The sequence below is a fragment of the Vombatus ursinus genome, unplaced genomic scaffold, assembly GCF_900497805.2.
Source record: "Vombatus ursinus unplaced genomic scaffold, bare-nosed wombat genome assembly UNPS02014779.1, whole genome shotgun sequence".
Taxonomy (NCBI): Eukaryota; Metazoa; Chordata; class Mammalia; order Diprotodontia; family Vombatidae; genus Vombatus; species Vombatus ursinus.
This window is the reverse complement of record NW_020954557.1, coordinates 12,854,871-12,868,132: the sequence shown is the minus strand read 5'-3', so window position 1 is coordinate 12,868,132 and position 13,262 is coordinate 12,854,871. Positions and strand designations below refer to the sequence as shown.

Genomic DNA, 13,262 nt, shown 5'->3' with positions numbered 1-13,262 from the left:
CAAGAGTGAGACTTGTGTGTAATTACCTACAATTAGAAGATGTACTCATACAGTAGCAAACAATTCTCCTTTGCCTTCCTCTCTTCCTCCCAATTCTACCCCTCCTCCCTTTTCCCCTACCACCAAGAAGGCAAGGGAGAAAAAAAAAATTAGAAGGCTAGTCGGAGTGAAGGAATGAAAAAGCAGATTTTCAACATGGTTGGAAATGAAGATCATTTCCAGAAAGGAAGTTGGCTTTGAGAGGAAACAGTTTCTTGCCTTGCAAAGGAGAGAAAAGAAAAATATTTTAGTCCCTGTTTGAAATCGGAGGATTTGTTTTCTGTTTTCTTTCCAATTGAATTTCCTTTTTGCTAGAAAGGTACAGATTATACTGTTATCACAGCACAGAAACAGAATGATGAAAACCTCAAACATAATGGAAGTGTGAACATTACAACAACTTAATTCCAAAGGAGTGACAGTTTTTTGGATTTTTTCCCCCTCATCTCCCCCAAGTCCTCAAAATATGCCAGAAACCTTAGAATACTAATTAATCACAATGTCTCTGTAGCACCAGAAATATCATTATTAATGAACACTGATGATATTACAGCCAGATGTTTAATTTTGGCTAGGCACAATTTGTGTTAGCTCAGCAGTAATGACTGTTGATTTCACTTTATCATCTATGGAGCAGAGAGAGGATTGATATATTTTTATGTAGGTGAATGAAATGAAAATTTAGAAGAAAACTATTTTAAATAATAACAATAATAACATACATCAATAGAGCATTTAAAATTTACAAGCCCTTTTCTTAAAATAACCCTGTGAAATTAGTAGTGCAAATATAGTGACCCCTTTTTACAGATAAGAAAACTGAGGCTCAGGGAGTTTAAGTGATTTATCAAGGGTCACATAGCTGGTAAGATCAGTGTGTCAGATTCTGAATTTGATAGCAGGTCTTACCTGATTATAACTATACCTACATTATTCTAACTAGCTTAAGTTTAACAGTCATAATCAAGTTTTGGTTTCTAGAGCATAACTTAGCAAAGCGTACATGTCTGAAATGCATACATATCTGAAACATGTAATGGAAGGAGCCCTGAATTTCTTCATTTCCTACATGGCTGCATTCCTCTGGGGTTCTTTGGGTTTCTCCATCACATCCCCAGAAACTTCATCACTGGGAAATCTCATCATCCTGTGAAATCCAATCAGCCTTAATACTCATACCTTATCAGTGCTCTCTTCCCCTCTGATTGGAGGATAGTCATGTCCTCCCAAACCTCCCTTTAAGGAAAGCGACCCAGACCAGCCATCTCTGCATTTCAATTGGGGCCACACTCTAGACTTCATCATGCTTGCGCACTGGTTACCTTCTTCCCCTCTTTGCTTTTCATCTGTGTGTTTTCTTCCATTTGATTGTAATCTCCTTATGGGCAGGGACTTTCTTTTTACCATTTGTATCTCTAGCTCTTAGCATACCACCTGGCATATAGTCAGCACTTAATAAATGTTTATAGACTAAATGACTGATTTGGAATTGGAAGAGCTGAGTTTAAATTCTGGCTCTGACACTTATTGCCCATGTCACCTTGGACAAAGCCATTTCCCCTTTCCAGGGCCTCAGTTTCTTCAGCTGTAAAATAAGGTTGAACTAGACGATTTCTAAGATCCCAACTCTAGATCATGTAAAATTGTCATGCATGGTATCTATTTCAGTATTTGTGAACACAGGCTACCCCTGTGGCAGAGTATCCATTTGAAGCATTTATCTTTGAACACTTGGTTTAAGGTCTTGTATTTTTAAAGAATGATGATAAAAACTCTGTTAATGGCTTACTTTATGCCTAACATTATTTATTGAATGACTAACAGAACTGTGCTAAGCAATGAAAGTGAAAAATAGATGCAGGCAAGACAGTTCCTACCCTCAAAGAGCTTATATTCTAATGGGGGAAGACAATGCATAAGGACATGGTTTGGACATGACTGCGAGATCTGGTTTTGGACTACACAAAGTCTTCATGTCTCATTAGTAGTTGAGGCACAGGGGAAAACTCACCTATAAGAGTCCGGCATCCCAGGGGCAGGTTCCAAGGTTCTAGGGTTAGGTGGTTAAAAATGATGGCCAGAGTGTAGGCAGAATTGTGTGGAAATGGCCAGGAAGTAGCAGCAAAATGTGGTTTTAGGCAAGTAAGATTTTCATGTGAATAGGTATGTATGAGTCAGGTTGTGTGTTGGAAAGAACATTGATCCACGTCCAGTAAATAAAAAGTCCTTAAAAAAAAAAAAAAGAAAGAGCATTGTACTGAAGAAGACCTGAGTTTGAATCCAGTTGTGCCACTTTCTGGCTGTGGGAGCTTGGGCTAGTGACCACTTGCAAGCCAGTTTTTTCATTTTGTAAGGTAATAGCTCTTTCATACATGAACAGTGAGACTCTTAAAAGGGACAAAAGAGCTTTTGTGTATGAAAAACGAATAAAACCCAAGTGGGAAGAAAGTTTTCAGAAAAAATGTGGAGAGATTGACTGACAAAGACGGATAGGAGGACTGGATTGACAACTGCCCCCCAGATGAATGCACTGAGAGGACTTGTTGGAGGGTAGAGAAATGATTGAGGCTTCAGGGCATTGTGGTCTCCCAGATAATAATATGACAAGTCTTTACAGTTTTGAAGGTTGTAAGTCACAAACTGGTAAATCAAATAACTATTTGGAGACTATGAGAAGATTAAATAAGGATGGTCAGTTTCATAATAGAAAGGTGAGTCACTGACCACCAGGAGGCTGTGATTTGAGGAAATGCTAGCAGTAAAGAAGCCAACAAGTGTGTAGTTAAGCTAGGAGGAGAGTAAGCTGACCAGAAGGTTCCAGCTGTTGTGTCAGGAACACAGAGTGTTGTTTGGAGGAGAGGAATTTACTTACGAGATTGAAGAAAAAGCAGGAGTACTCAATGAAAGGGGGCAGAACTCAAGCAGTTTGAGATATTGCTCTCCAGTGCCACCTACTGTTTGAGAAAGGGGAAACCTCTCAAAGATCCTAGTTGGTTCCTTACTGACTTCTCTAGTTGGGAGAAGTAGAAACACAAGGGCAGAGACACTGTGAAGCTTCTTTGCTGTAAGAAGGGATTTGAAAGTGATTGGACTATACAGACTTTTACTGAGGGAAGGGCTGGCTGTTTCTTTCTATTGCCAAACACCAATCTGAGGAGTTTTGCAGATCTCTGGATTGAAGTAATGGTTTATTAATACAATGACCTATCACTTGCTTAGTGCCCTAAGGGTAATTGTTAGTTAAAACAGCTTGTCACTTTTTCATTAGCATGAGAGGAAAGGACTTGCCCTACAGGAAGCTGGTAAGGAACTGAATGGAAATGGTTAGCAGAGAAGGGGTTTCACTTGATGCAGATAATTCCTGAAGGGACTGAGACTATAAGGCTGACTTTGTAGTTGTGAGCAGGCCTGAACACTTGAGGAAAAGGTAATACACATTTACATAGTGTCTACTATGTGCTAGGCATTGTGCTAAGCATATTATCCCAATTTTACAGTTGAGAAAACTGAGGAAAACTTGTGACTTGTCCAAGGGCACATAGTAAAGATCTGAGATGGGATTTGAACTTGTTTTCCTGACTCCAGACCCAGTTCTCTAACCACTGTACCTCTAGCTACTACTGGGGAAACATGAATTTCTCTACTCATGCGTCTCCTTGTCAGGTGTCTTTAAATGTATGTCCACTTTCTCCATTGACATTGTGTGCAACAATGGGAGAGTGTAACCATGTTTATGGTTGAGCTGTAATGCTTTGATTATTTTACTTGCCTGATACTGAGAGTTTTGATGTGATTATTATTATTTTTTGTAACCATAACATTAAGTATATGTTTTATGTTTAAAAGCTGATGGTGTCATGGTGACTCATTTCACGACTGAAGCTTCCCTGGCTTCCTCTAAGTCCCAACCAAAATCCTGCCTTCTACTATAGTAAGCCTTTCTTAACCCTTCTTATTTCTAGTGCCTTCCCTCTGTTTGTTATTTCCTAATTATCCTACATATCACTTCTTTCTACATTTTGTTTCCTTGTTGTCTCTCTCATTAGGTTGTGAGATCAATGAGGGCAGGTACTCTTTTTGTATCTCTAGTGCTTAGCAAAGGGCCTGGCACAGTAAGTACTTAATGCTTATTGACTGACTGACTGATTTTGTGTGAAAGACAATCACATCATTAAAGGCTCTGGAGCTACAGTGGTAAGACTGAATCCTTGACATAGAAGGGTTGCCTCCAGGACTACGAGATAGTTTGAGTTATAGGCACATAGCAGTGGCAATTCTCTATAATTAGTTTATTGTCTATACAATTTGTTTTAATATAATTAATCTTGTCCTGTCTTGTGCTATCTCATCTATTTTTCAACTATCAATGACATTTAAAAAACTGTTATTTGTCTAATTGCTAGGTTGGCTTCTAAGTGTTTAATTTTTTGGCCACAACAACTTATGGAGACCATCTACTAAAGCATGGAGGGGCATGATTTGTGTGTGTGCATGGAGATAATACCCACAGATCCCTGAAGTCTTGAAGCATTGACTTTTTCATGTGTGTGTCTTTTATCTCCCCAATAAGACTACAAGTTGTTCAAGTATAGGAGTATACGTCTAATACTTATTCACTTGTATAACCTACCCACTTCTCAGTAGCAGGTACCATTTGAGTTGAGTAATTTGAAACAAATGAAATGGAAGGGTCATGAGAAATCGTATTACCCAAAGACCTTTCTACAAAGTGGCTGAGTTCTTGGACCAAATTTCTAAATATGTCCTGTATCATTTGGGTATTGTTTATTTTGTGATCGAGTAAAATGCGGTAACAGTATGATTACCACTGATATTTCTGTCATGGGATCTGGGATCCTCCTGATCCCTGGATCTCAAGGTAAGAATCACAGAAAAAGCTAGGATGCAACTGGCTTTCTGCATAATGAAGAACTATTATAACCTAAATAATTTTTATTACTTCTTTAATCTAAGCCTTCTAAGTAAGAAGGACAACAAGCCCTTTGTTTCTAATCTCTTCAGAGCGGGTGGTGTACTGGACTTCGAATCAAAAGGATATGGAAGGAGAAACAAGAGTTGAATCAATCCTTGGGTTTTTACCTCCCACCTGTCAAAAGTGGCATAGAGATAGTATTCAGAGGCTTATGTACATCATGCCCTGCTGAAAGAGCTAAGGATTGGTCCAGTTGTTCTGGATGTCAACAGGAAGGTTGGGCTGTTTGTATGCTTTAACCTAGCAATCTCACTACTGGGAATTTGCCCCCAGGAGGTGAATGACATTGAGAAAGGCCCCCTGTACCAGAAACTTCATAGCAGGATTCTGTGATAGCAACAAGTTGGAGACAAAGTAGGTGCCCATCAATTGGGGAAAAATTGAACAAGGTGTATAAAATGATGAATAGAAGAAATTCAGAGAAACAGAAACTTGTAGCAGAACCAGAAGAAAGCAGAAACAAGACAATGAACACAATGGTTACAGTAATATAAATTTAAAAAACAATGTACATCAGAATTCAGACTATATACAATGTCTAATCAGTTCCAGAGAGCTGATGATGAAACACATTTTCCTCTCAGTAGAGAGATGGTGGACTAGTGTGGGTCAGGAGTTGGGAGGGTGGGGTGGGAATATTGCTGAACATCTCTCAGATATAGCTGATTTGCCAGTTTGTTTTGCTTAATGTTTTTCATTATTATTAAGAGATGATTCTAGGGTGGGAGGGATTACCAGAAAATGACAGTGTTTTAAAATATAAATAGTATCAATAAAATCTCTCAACCTGGATTTGAATTCTGCCTCTGACATTTACTTAATTATGTGACCATGGGGGAGTTGCTTAACTGTCCTGAGCCTTGGTTTTCTCATCTGTAAAATGGCAATAATAATAATACCTATAGTATCTACCTCACAGAGTTGTGAGGTAACGTGTGTGAAGCACTCTGCAAATTTTAAGGCTTTCTATATGTCATTTATTATTACAGTAATAAAGGAATGTTACTACTAGTGTCCACTTTACTTCTAGTAACAAGTTTAGAGCTAGAAAGGATCTTACTTAGAGATAATTCAGTCCAACCTCTTCATTTAGGAGGTGAGAAAACTGGAATGCAGAGAAATTAAATCATTCAAGCTAGGTTATGCAGGAAGAAAGTAGCAGAACTGGGATTTGAACCCAGGTCCTCTGACTTCAGATTCAATTTTTTTTTCTACTATACCAGTGGTTCTGAACATGTAGATACCTGGGAGGTCTCAGAGTTATTTTCGAGGCATCTACAAATCCATAAGTACACTGTCATGTTAATATTTAATTAGCTCTAAAATATTAAGTTTGATAATTTTGTTTAATTTTGTTTAATAAGCAAATATGCTTTTTCTAGAATGATTAAAACTCATGACATATGTATTACTGTTTTTCAAAATATGCAGATACTATTATTATTAGTATTAACTGCCATTATAGAGGATATCCCAAAAGTCTTAGTGCATTTTAAAAACTCTAATAGCTTAAAATTACACTTCTGGTTCATCCAGTCTAGTACTTTAGTGTTTTGCTTTGTATGCATTATCTTATTTTATCCCCACAACAGCACTATATGGTAGGTGCTACAGGATCCTATTATCTCTATTTTAGAGATGAAGAAACTGAGGTTGAGAAAAGTTAAATGATTTCCTCAAAATCACAGAACTAGTATGTGTGGATTTGAATTTAGGTCTTTTTAACTCAAAGTCCAGCACTCTGCTAAGCCATCATAGTCATCCTGTATTTTCTCAATACACAGATATTAACATGACAATCGCTATGTCTATGGGAGGTGACCACATTAAAAAACAAAACAAAAAACCAGAGGTTAAAAAAGAATTTATTCCAAAAAGCTGGGAAATCACTTTGCATATCATGCTGCCTCTCTTTTAAATCCTAGTCAGGACAGGTACAATATCCACTAATTTCTAGATAAAATGTCAAGAAGGCATCATTTTTAGTGCTGGTTCTACCAGCAAACTAGCCTTGGGACTTTGGGCAAATTACTTGACACCTCTGAGCTTGTTTCCTAAAGTATAAAATGAAAAGGTTGATTTATAAGGTCCTTTTCACGGAATTGTGAAATTCAATGTTGAAAATTCTCTGTGAAATTAGGGAACTTAACAGGTTTAATATTTAATGTGTATCTGTTGAATTGTCTAAGACTTAGTTCCTACCCTAGAGGCCTGTATAGTTGATTTGGTGATACAGGAACTATTATATAAAGAAAAATAACTACATATGCTAGATAATTGCTAAATGGATGGCATAGACATGTGCTATCCAGTAAGAGATTATTGTGGGCTGGTAGAGTTAGAGAATATCTCACTGAACAGGTCAGACTTGAATTGGACAGTGAAAAGATAGGATCTTCGATTTCAATTTAGACTAAATTTGCATTTATTGAGGTAGTGGGTTCCCTCCATTTCACCCCCAGCTGCCTCAAATACAGGTTTTCAGAGGCCTAAAGATCACTTGTGGGTGGTACTAGAGAGGAATTTTTGAGTATTGACTGGATTAAATGGCTTATTAGATCCCTCCCAAATGAAATTGTGATTCTGTGTGTCTGTTCCTTCACTAATAACTGGCAGTGGTAAAAACGAATATTGCTTTGGCCTTTGAGAGTTGTATTAAATACTTGAACAAAACTCTTCTGGTTTCAATTTTCAGAAATTATTTAGGGAGCAACACATGAAATTTAGCAATATATGAAAATTCTGCTTATATATTTTAATCAGGTAGTATAGTGTAAAAAAAGTTGTCTGGGATTTGGGGCCAGGAGCTTTGGGCTCAAATAACAGTTTCAGTGCTTTTTAGTTGTGAGCATAGGGAAATCACTTCACTTGTCTTGGTCTCCATCTTTTCTCACTTAATGTGTATAACTTGAATCCCAGAGCTCATTGGTCTTGGACTCTCTCCTCATTGGTGGAGATTAATGCCCTGCACCTGTCTATGTGAGGGGCTGGGCACAGTCATCCAGAATAGGAGAGGAGAGGTTTGGTCTCCTGAGCTCAAAGTCTTTTCAAGTCTTTGAACTTGCTTCAACTCTCTTTGGCCTCTACAATCACTTTGGGCACTTCTAGTTTCCAGCTTTGAAAGAAATGATGGCCTTTCCCAACCCCGTGTGATTGAGTTTGCTTAAGGAAAAGACTCTGGGAAGAAGCTGCTGTGAGAGGAGCTGGTAGTCTCCATCATGTCACCAACCCCAGTTTGCTATACTAGTGCCTCAGAGGAACTTCCCCTTTGGTGAGATCCCTCCACATGCAGCTTCCAGAAACTGATACGGGTCAGGGAAGAATATAACAAAGGATAGTCTTTCCTACAGAAAGAAACTAGAAGCCTGGAGCTTTCCTCTGTCTGGCTCCTACCCAACCCCACTGGGTCCTTAAACAGTGCAGGACACTGATTTCCCCCAAAGAGGAGAGAGTCTCATACCAATGAGGTCCCTGCAGTTATCCCATTTTACAGATGAAGGAACCGAGGTGCAGTTAGATTAAGAGATTTGCCCCCAGTGTTCCTGTTAATATCATCCCCATTTTATAGAGGAAGAAACCAAGGTCCGGAAGAGATCATGTGACTTGCCCAGTCACCCAGCTGACTAATGTCTAAAGTTGGGTTACATTGAAATGGAGAACAATAACACTATTTACCTCACAGAGTTATTATAAGGAAAGCACTTTGTAAATCTTTAAGTGATATTTAAATGTGAGCTATTATAATCCAGTATTTCAATGACATCACATGCAGCTTGATGAGCAGCTTTTTGAGTTGATCAGTATATATATTTTGGACTGACACTTTTCTTTTTTTTGCTAGGCAGTGGGGTTAAGTGACTTGCCCAGGGTCACACAGCTAGTTAAGTGTTGTGCCTGAGGCCACATATGAACTCAGGTGCTTCTGACTCCAGGGCCGGTACTCTATTCACTGTGCCACCTAGCTGCCCCTGAGGGCTGACACTCTGGATTGTAATCAGGAAGCCGTATTAAGGGGAATAAGAGATTAGTGAGTGCTGCTTTAAAAAGGTGGGAAAACAAAAAGAAAAGAACAGAGATAAATCATTTAAAAAAAACAGATGAAAGTTCAGAATGGAAACAGAACATGAGAGTGATATTTTGAAGAATGATGTCAAATTTGAAAAATAAAGACAAACAAAAAGCCTCAAGTAGAAGATTTGGAGCTTGAGGCATTTAGGTGGATAGAGACAGTGCTAGACCTGGAGTCGGCAAGCCTTGAGTTAAAAACTGTACCTCAGATTTTTATCTGTTTGACCCTGGGCAAGTCACTTAACCCCTCTCTTCTGTTAAATAATAATAGATAACATTTATATAGCTTATGTGCCAGCTTTACAATCATTACCTCATTTGATCCTCACAACACAGGGCTGTTGTGTAAGAAGGTACGTTCTATTATTTATCCTTTTTTACAGCTGAGGAAACCGAGGCAAACAGAGGGTTAAATGATTTGCCTAGGGTCACACAGCTAGAATGCATCTGCGGCTGAATTTGATCTCTGGTCTTCCTGACTCCAAGCCCAGGGCTCTGTTCACTTAGCCGCTTAGCTGCCTCTTGGAGATAAATCAATCGATAAACAAATAAAAATAAATGTGAAGGTGCTATACAAATATCGGCTGTTATTGATATGCAGTCCTTTTTTTTGTATAAGAAAAATGTTCATGTTTGTCCAGTACATGATAATTGAAAAGAAAATTTAAAAAAAATCCGCCCACCAGTATTCTCTAGTATTTATGGCAGCAATGCAAGTGGAAAAAGTGCTGGATTTGGGAGTTCGGTTCTAATTCCGCTTTAAACACTAGCCAGCTGGGTGACCGGGCAAGTCACATGATCTCTTCCGGACCTCGGTTTCTTCTTCTATAAAACGGGGATGATATTAACAGGAACACTCGGGGCAAATCTCTTAATCTTACTGCGCCTCGGTTCCTTCATCGGTAAGATGGGATAACTGCAGGGACCTCGCAGGGGTGGTCACGAGGGCCAGAGGGCTGTGTGAAGGGGCGTTACGCGGAAGCGCGCCGCTGCACCGCGGCCGAGCACCGTGGGCGCCTCCACCTCCAGGTCATTCTTCTTATTAAAAACCCAAGCTCACTCGCTCACCCAAGGCGTCTGGTGGAAAGACGAAAAACCTTTCCCCCGACTTTCCCTTCACCTCATCTGTCAGAGAGAACGCGGAGCTCCCCTGCGGCTCTAAGCCTCGGCTCACACGGCTCTATGCCCCGCTCGGGCAAATCTGACCCGGCTGCCGGCACCCTGACGGCGGCCAGGACCAATCCCTCCGCATGCCCTCCGCTTTTTGCCGCTACAGCATCGGGACGGCTCTTCCGGTAGGGGCGGGACGACGTCAGCGTATTCGCGCGCTGGGCTCGCGCTGGTCTGCGATTGGCTGGTCCTGGGTGGGCGGAGTGAGCGCATGCGCCGTGTTTTTACTCCGGCTTGTTCCATGCCGGTGTCAGCTCAGACTTGTTTAGCGGGCGCGCCCTTGGCTCTGCCCATGCTTCGGGCCGTGCTGCGGGGTCTTGGGCACTCAGTCCTGCGGAGGCCCCTGCAGCGGGTCTCTGCCTTGGGGAGCCGCGGCTGGTGTAACGGCGGCGGCGATGGCGAAGGGCGCTCCGGCCCCCGGCGTGCCCGGGACGGCCGCGCCTACTTCACGACCCCTATCTTTTACGTGAACGCGGCGCCGCACATCGGACACCTGTACTCGGCGCTGCTGGCCGATGCGCTGGCCCGCTACCGGCGCCTCTGGGCCAAGCCCCCGCCGGGCCCGGGCCCCGCCGCCCCCCTGGTCCGCTTCTCCACAGGCACCGACGAGCACGGGCTGAAGATCCAGCAGGCGGCCGCCGCGGCGGGCTTGACCCCGTCGGAGCTCTGTGACCGGGTGTCCGGGCAGTTCCGGGCGCTCTTCCAGGAGGCCGGCGTTTCCGTTACCGACTTCATCCGCACCACGGAGGCCCGGCACCAGCGCGCCGTGCACCACTTCTGGGGGGTCCTGCGCGCCCGGGGGCTGCTCTACAAGGGGCTCTACGAGGGCTGGTACTGCGCCTCCGACGAGTGCTTCCTGCCCGAGGCCAAAGTCACCTGGCGCCCAGGCCCCGACGGGGAAAGGCGCCCCGTGGCCCTGGAGAGCGGGCATCCAGTCTGTTGGATGAAAGAGGAAAACTACATCTTCAGACTCTCCCAGTTCAGGGAGCCTCTCAGGCAGTGGCTCCAGGACGACCCTCAGGCCATCACTCCTGAACCTTTCCGCCACATTGTCCTCCAGTGGCTGGAGGAGGACCTGCCAGACCTCTCGGTGTCTCGGGGGAATAGCCATTTGTACTGGGGCTTCCCCGTTCCTGGTGATCCAGTGCAGACCATCTACGTGTGGGTCGATGCCCTGGTCAACTACCTCACTGTCATAGGTTACCCTGACTCGGAACAGAAGGTCTGGTGGCCCACTACCCACCACATCATAGGCAAAGACATCCTCAAGTTTCATGCCGTCTATTGGCCTGCTTTGCTCCTGGGAGCCGGGATGACCCCCCCTCATCGCATATATGTACACTCCCACTGGACAGTACATGGCCAGAAGATGTCCAAGAGTCTGGGCAATGTGGTTGATCCTTGGACTTGTTTGGATAGGTTTTCTGTGGATGGCTTTCGATACTTCCTCCTAAGGCAAGGTGTCCCTAACTGGGACTGTGACTACCATGAAAAGAAAGTAGTCAAGTTGCTTGATGCTGAGCTGGCAGATGCACTGGGGGGGCTCCTGAATCGATGTACCGCCACTAGCCTGAATCCTACTGGGATCTTCCCAGAATTCTGCCCCTCCTGTTTCCCTTCTGTGGAGGGTGTAACCGTGGCTCCAGCAAAGGCCCAGCCAGAGGACTATGCTTTGGTGAGGTCAGTGTCAGCTTTGCCCCTACATGTGGAGAACTACTACGAGAATTTTCAAATCTATAAGGCCTTGGAAGCAGTGTCCATTTGTGTCCGGCAGACTAACAGCTTTGTGCAGCGGAATGCACCTTGGAAGCTTAACAGGGAAAACTTGGCTGATGCTCAATGGCAGGACACAATACTACATGTAACACTAGAGTGCCTTCGAGTCTTTGGGATATTGCTTCAGCCAGTTACCCCAGCACTAGCTGACAAGCTTCTTTCCCGGCTAGGTATCTTTGAGACTGAGAGGGGCCTTCGGGACATCTGCTTCCTTCCTCGATACTATGGGCAACCTTGTCCCTTTGAAGGGAGAAGACTAGGACCTGACACTGGACTCTTGTTTCCAAGACTGGATAAATCTAGGGCACGGCTGGCAAAAGTTCATAGCACTTAGATGACAGTTTTTAAGAACTGTGTTTTAAAAGTCAGGAAAATGTCTTTGTTGTGTTCCAGAAAGCTGGGTGGATAGTTTCTCATATGACTCCTCCAGGGGGGTATGGGGAGGAGGTATGATGTGAACCTAGTACCTGGGAAAAAGGGTTTATATGAGTCCAGGTACCTAGTTCCTATACTCTTTAATCCCTTGAACCCTTAACTACTTTATTTAGTATTGGTAACTTGAGTATGTAGGGTGGGAAGGATGGGGAAGATAAAAGACAGAGCTGCTGGTACTTTTCCCCCTAATTGTGCTACCTGAGCCACCACCAACTTTTCTGGCCAAATAAATTGAAATTATCAGGTTATTATTTGCTCAGGCTACCTCATTTATTTTCCATTCCCTAAGACTTCTGTTCTGTCAGGCAAAATAGCTGAATGACTTCTAAGGTAGACATTCAAGATTTAAACAACCTTACTTGTTCTTCCAAACAAAAGTGAGTTATTATGAACTAACCATTTTGACTTTTTTTTTGCTTTTCTCTGCTTTTCCATCCTTTGGCTCCTCTAGTAGTCTCAAAATGACTTAACCTTTCTTCTCAGATTCCTCACTCTGATCTTTTCTCATTCCCTAATACTCTTTCTTTACCCAGCATCTTTTCTTCCCCAGTTCATTTTCTGAGCAACTTATAAGATATGGTTTATGTTCTAAACTGTGGTAACCATTTTTTGGTGATAAGATCCAAAATAAAGGTCTCTTGTTTACATTTGTGTAATATAGTCCCTTGAATAAATTTACTTTCAAATGGTTGGTTTATATATTTGTCTTGCCCACAAAGTGCATAGATACCTGGGTCTGTTGGAGAGGATAGTGAAGGGAGGGTTGAATAGCTGAACTATG

The 13,262-nt window shown here is 42.4% G+C and overlaps 1 protein-coding gene across 1 annotated transcript; it reads left to right on the top strand.

Moving 5' to 3' along the window:
• Positions 1–10,511: 10,511 nt before the first annotated feature.
• On the top strand, positions 10,512–12,729 carry MARS2 (methionyl-tRNA synthetase 2, mitochondrial). The gene has a single exon (XM_027866033.1). The coding sequence runs from the start codon at positions 10,512–10,514 to the stop codon at positions 12,378–12,380; it is 1,869 nt and encodes a 622-aa protein (XP_027721834.1). The 3' UTR covers positions 12,381–12,729.
• Positions 12,730–13,262: the final 533 nt, after the last annotated feature.

Bases quoted from the DNA above. Each gene is read 5' to 3' on its own strand.
- MARS2 (XM_027866033.1), top strand. From the start codon at position 10,512: ATGCCGGTGTCAGCTCAGACTTGTTTAGCGGGCGCGCCCTTGGCTCTG.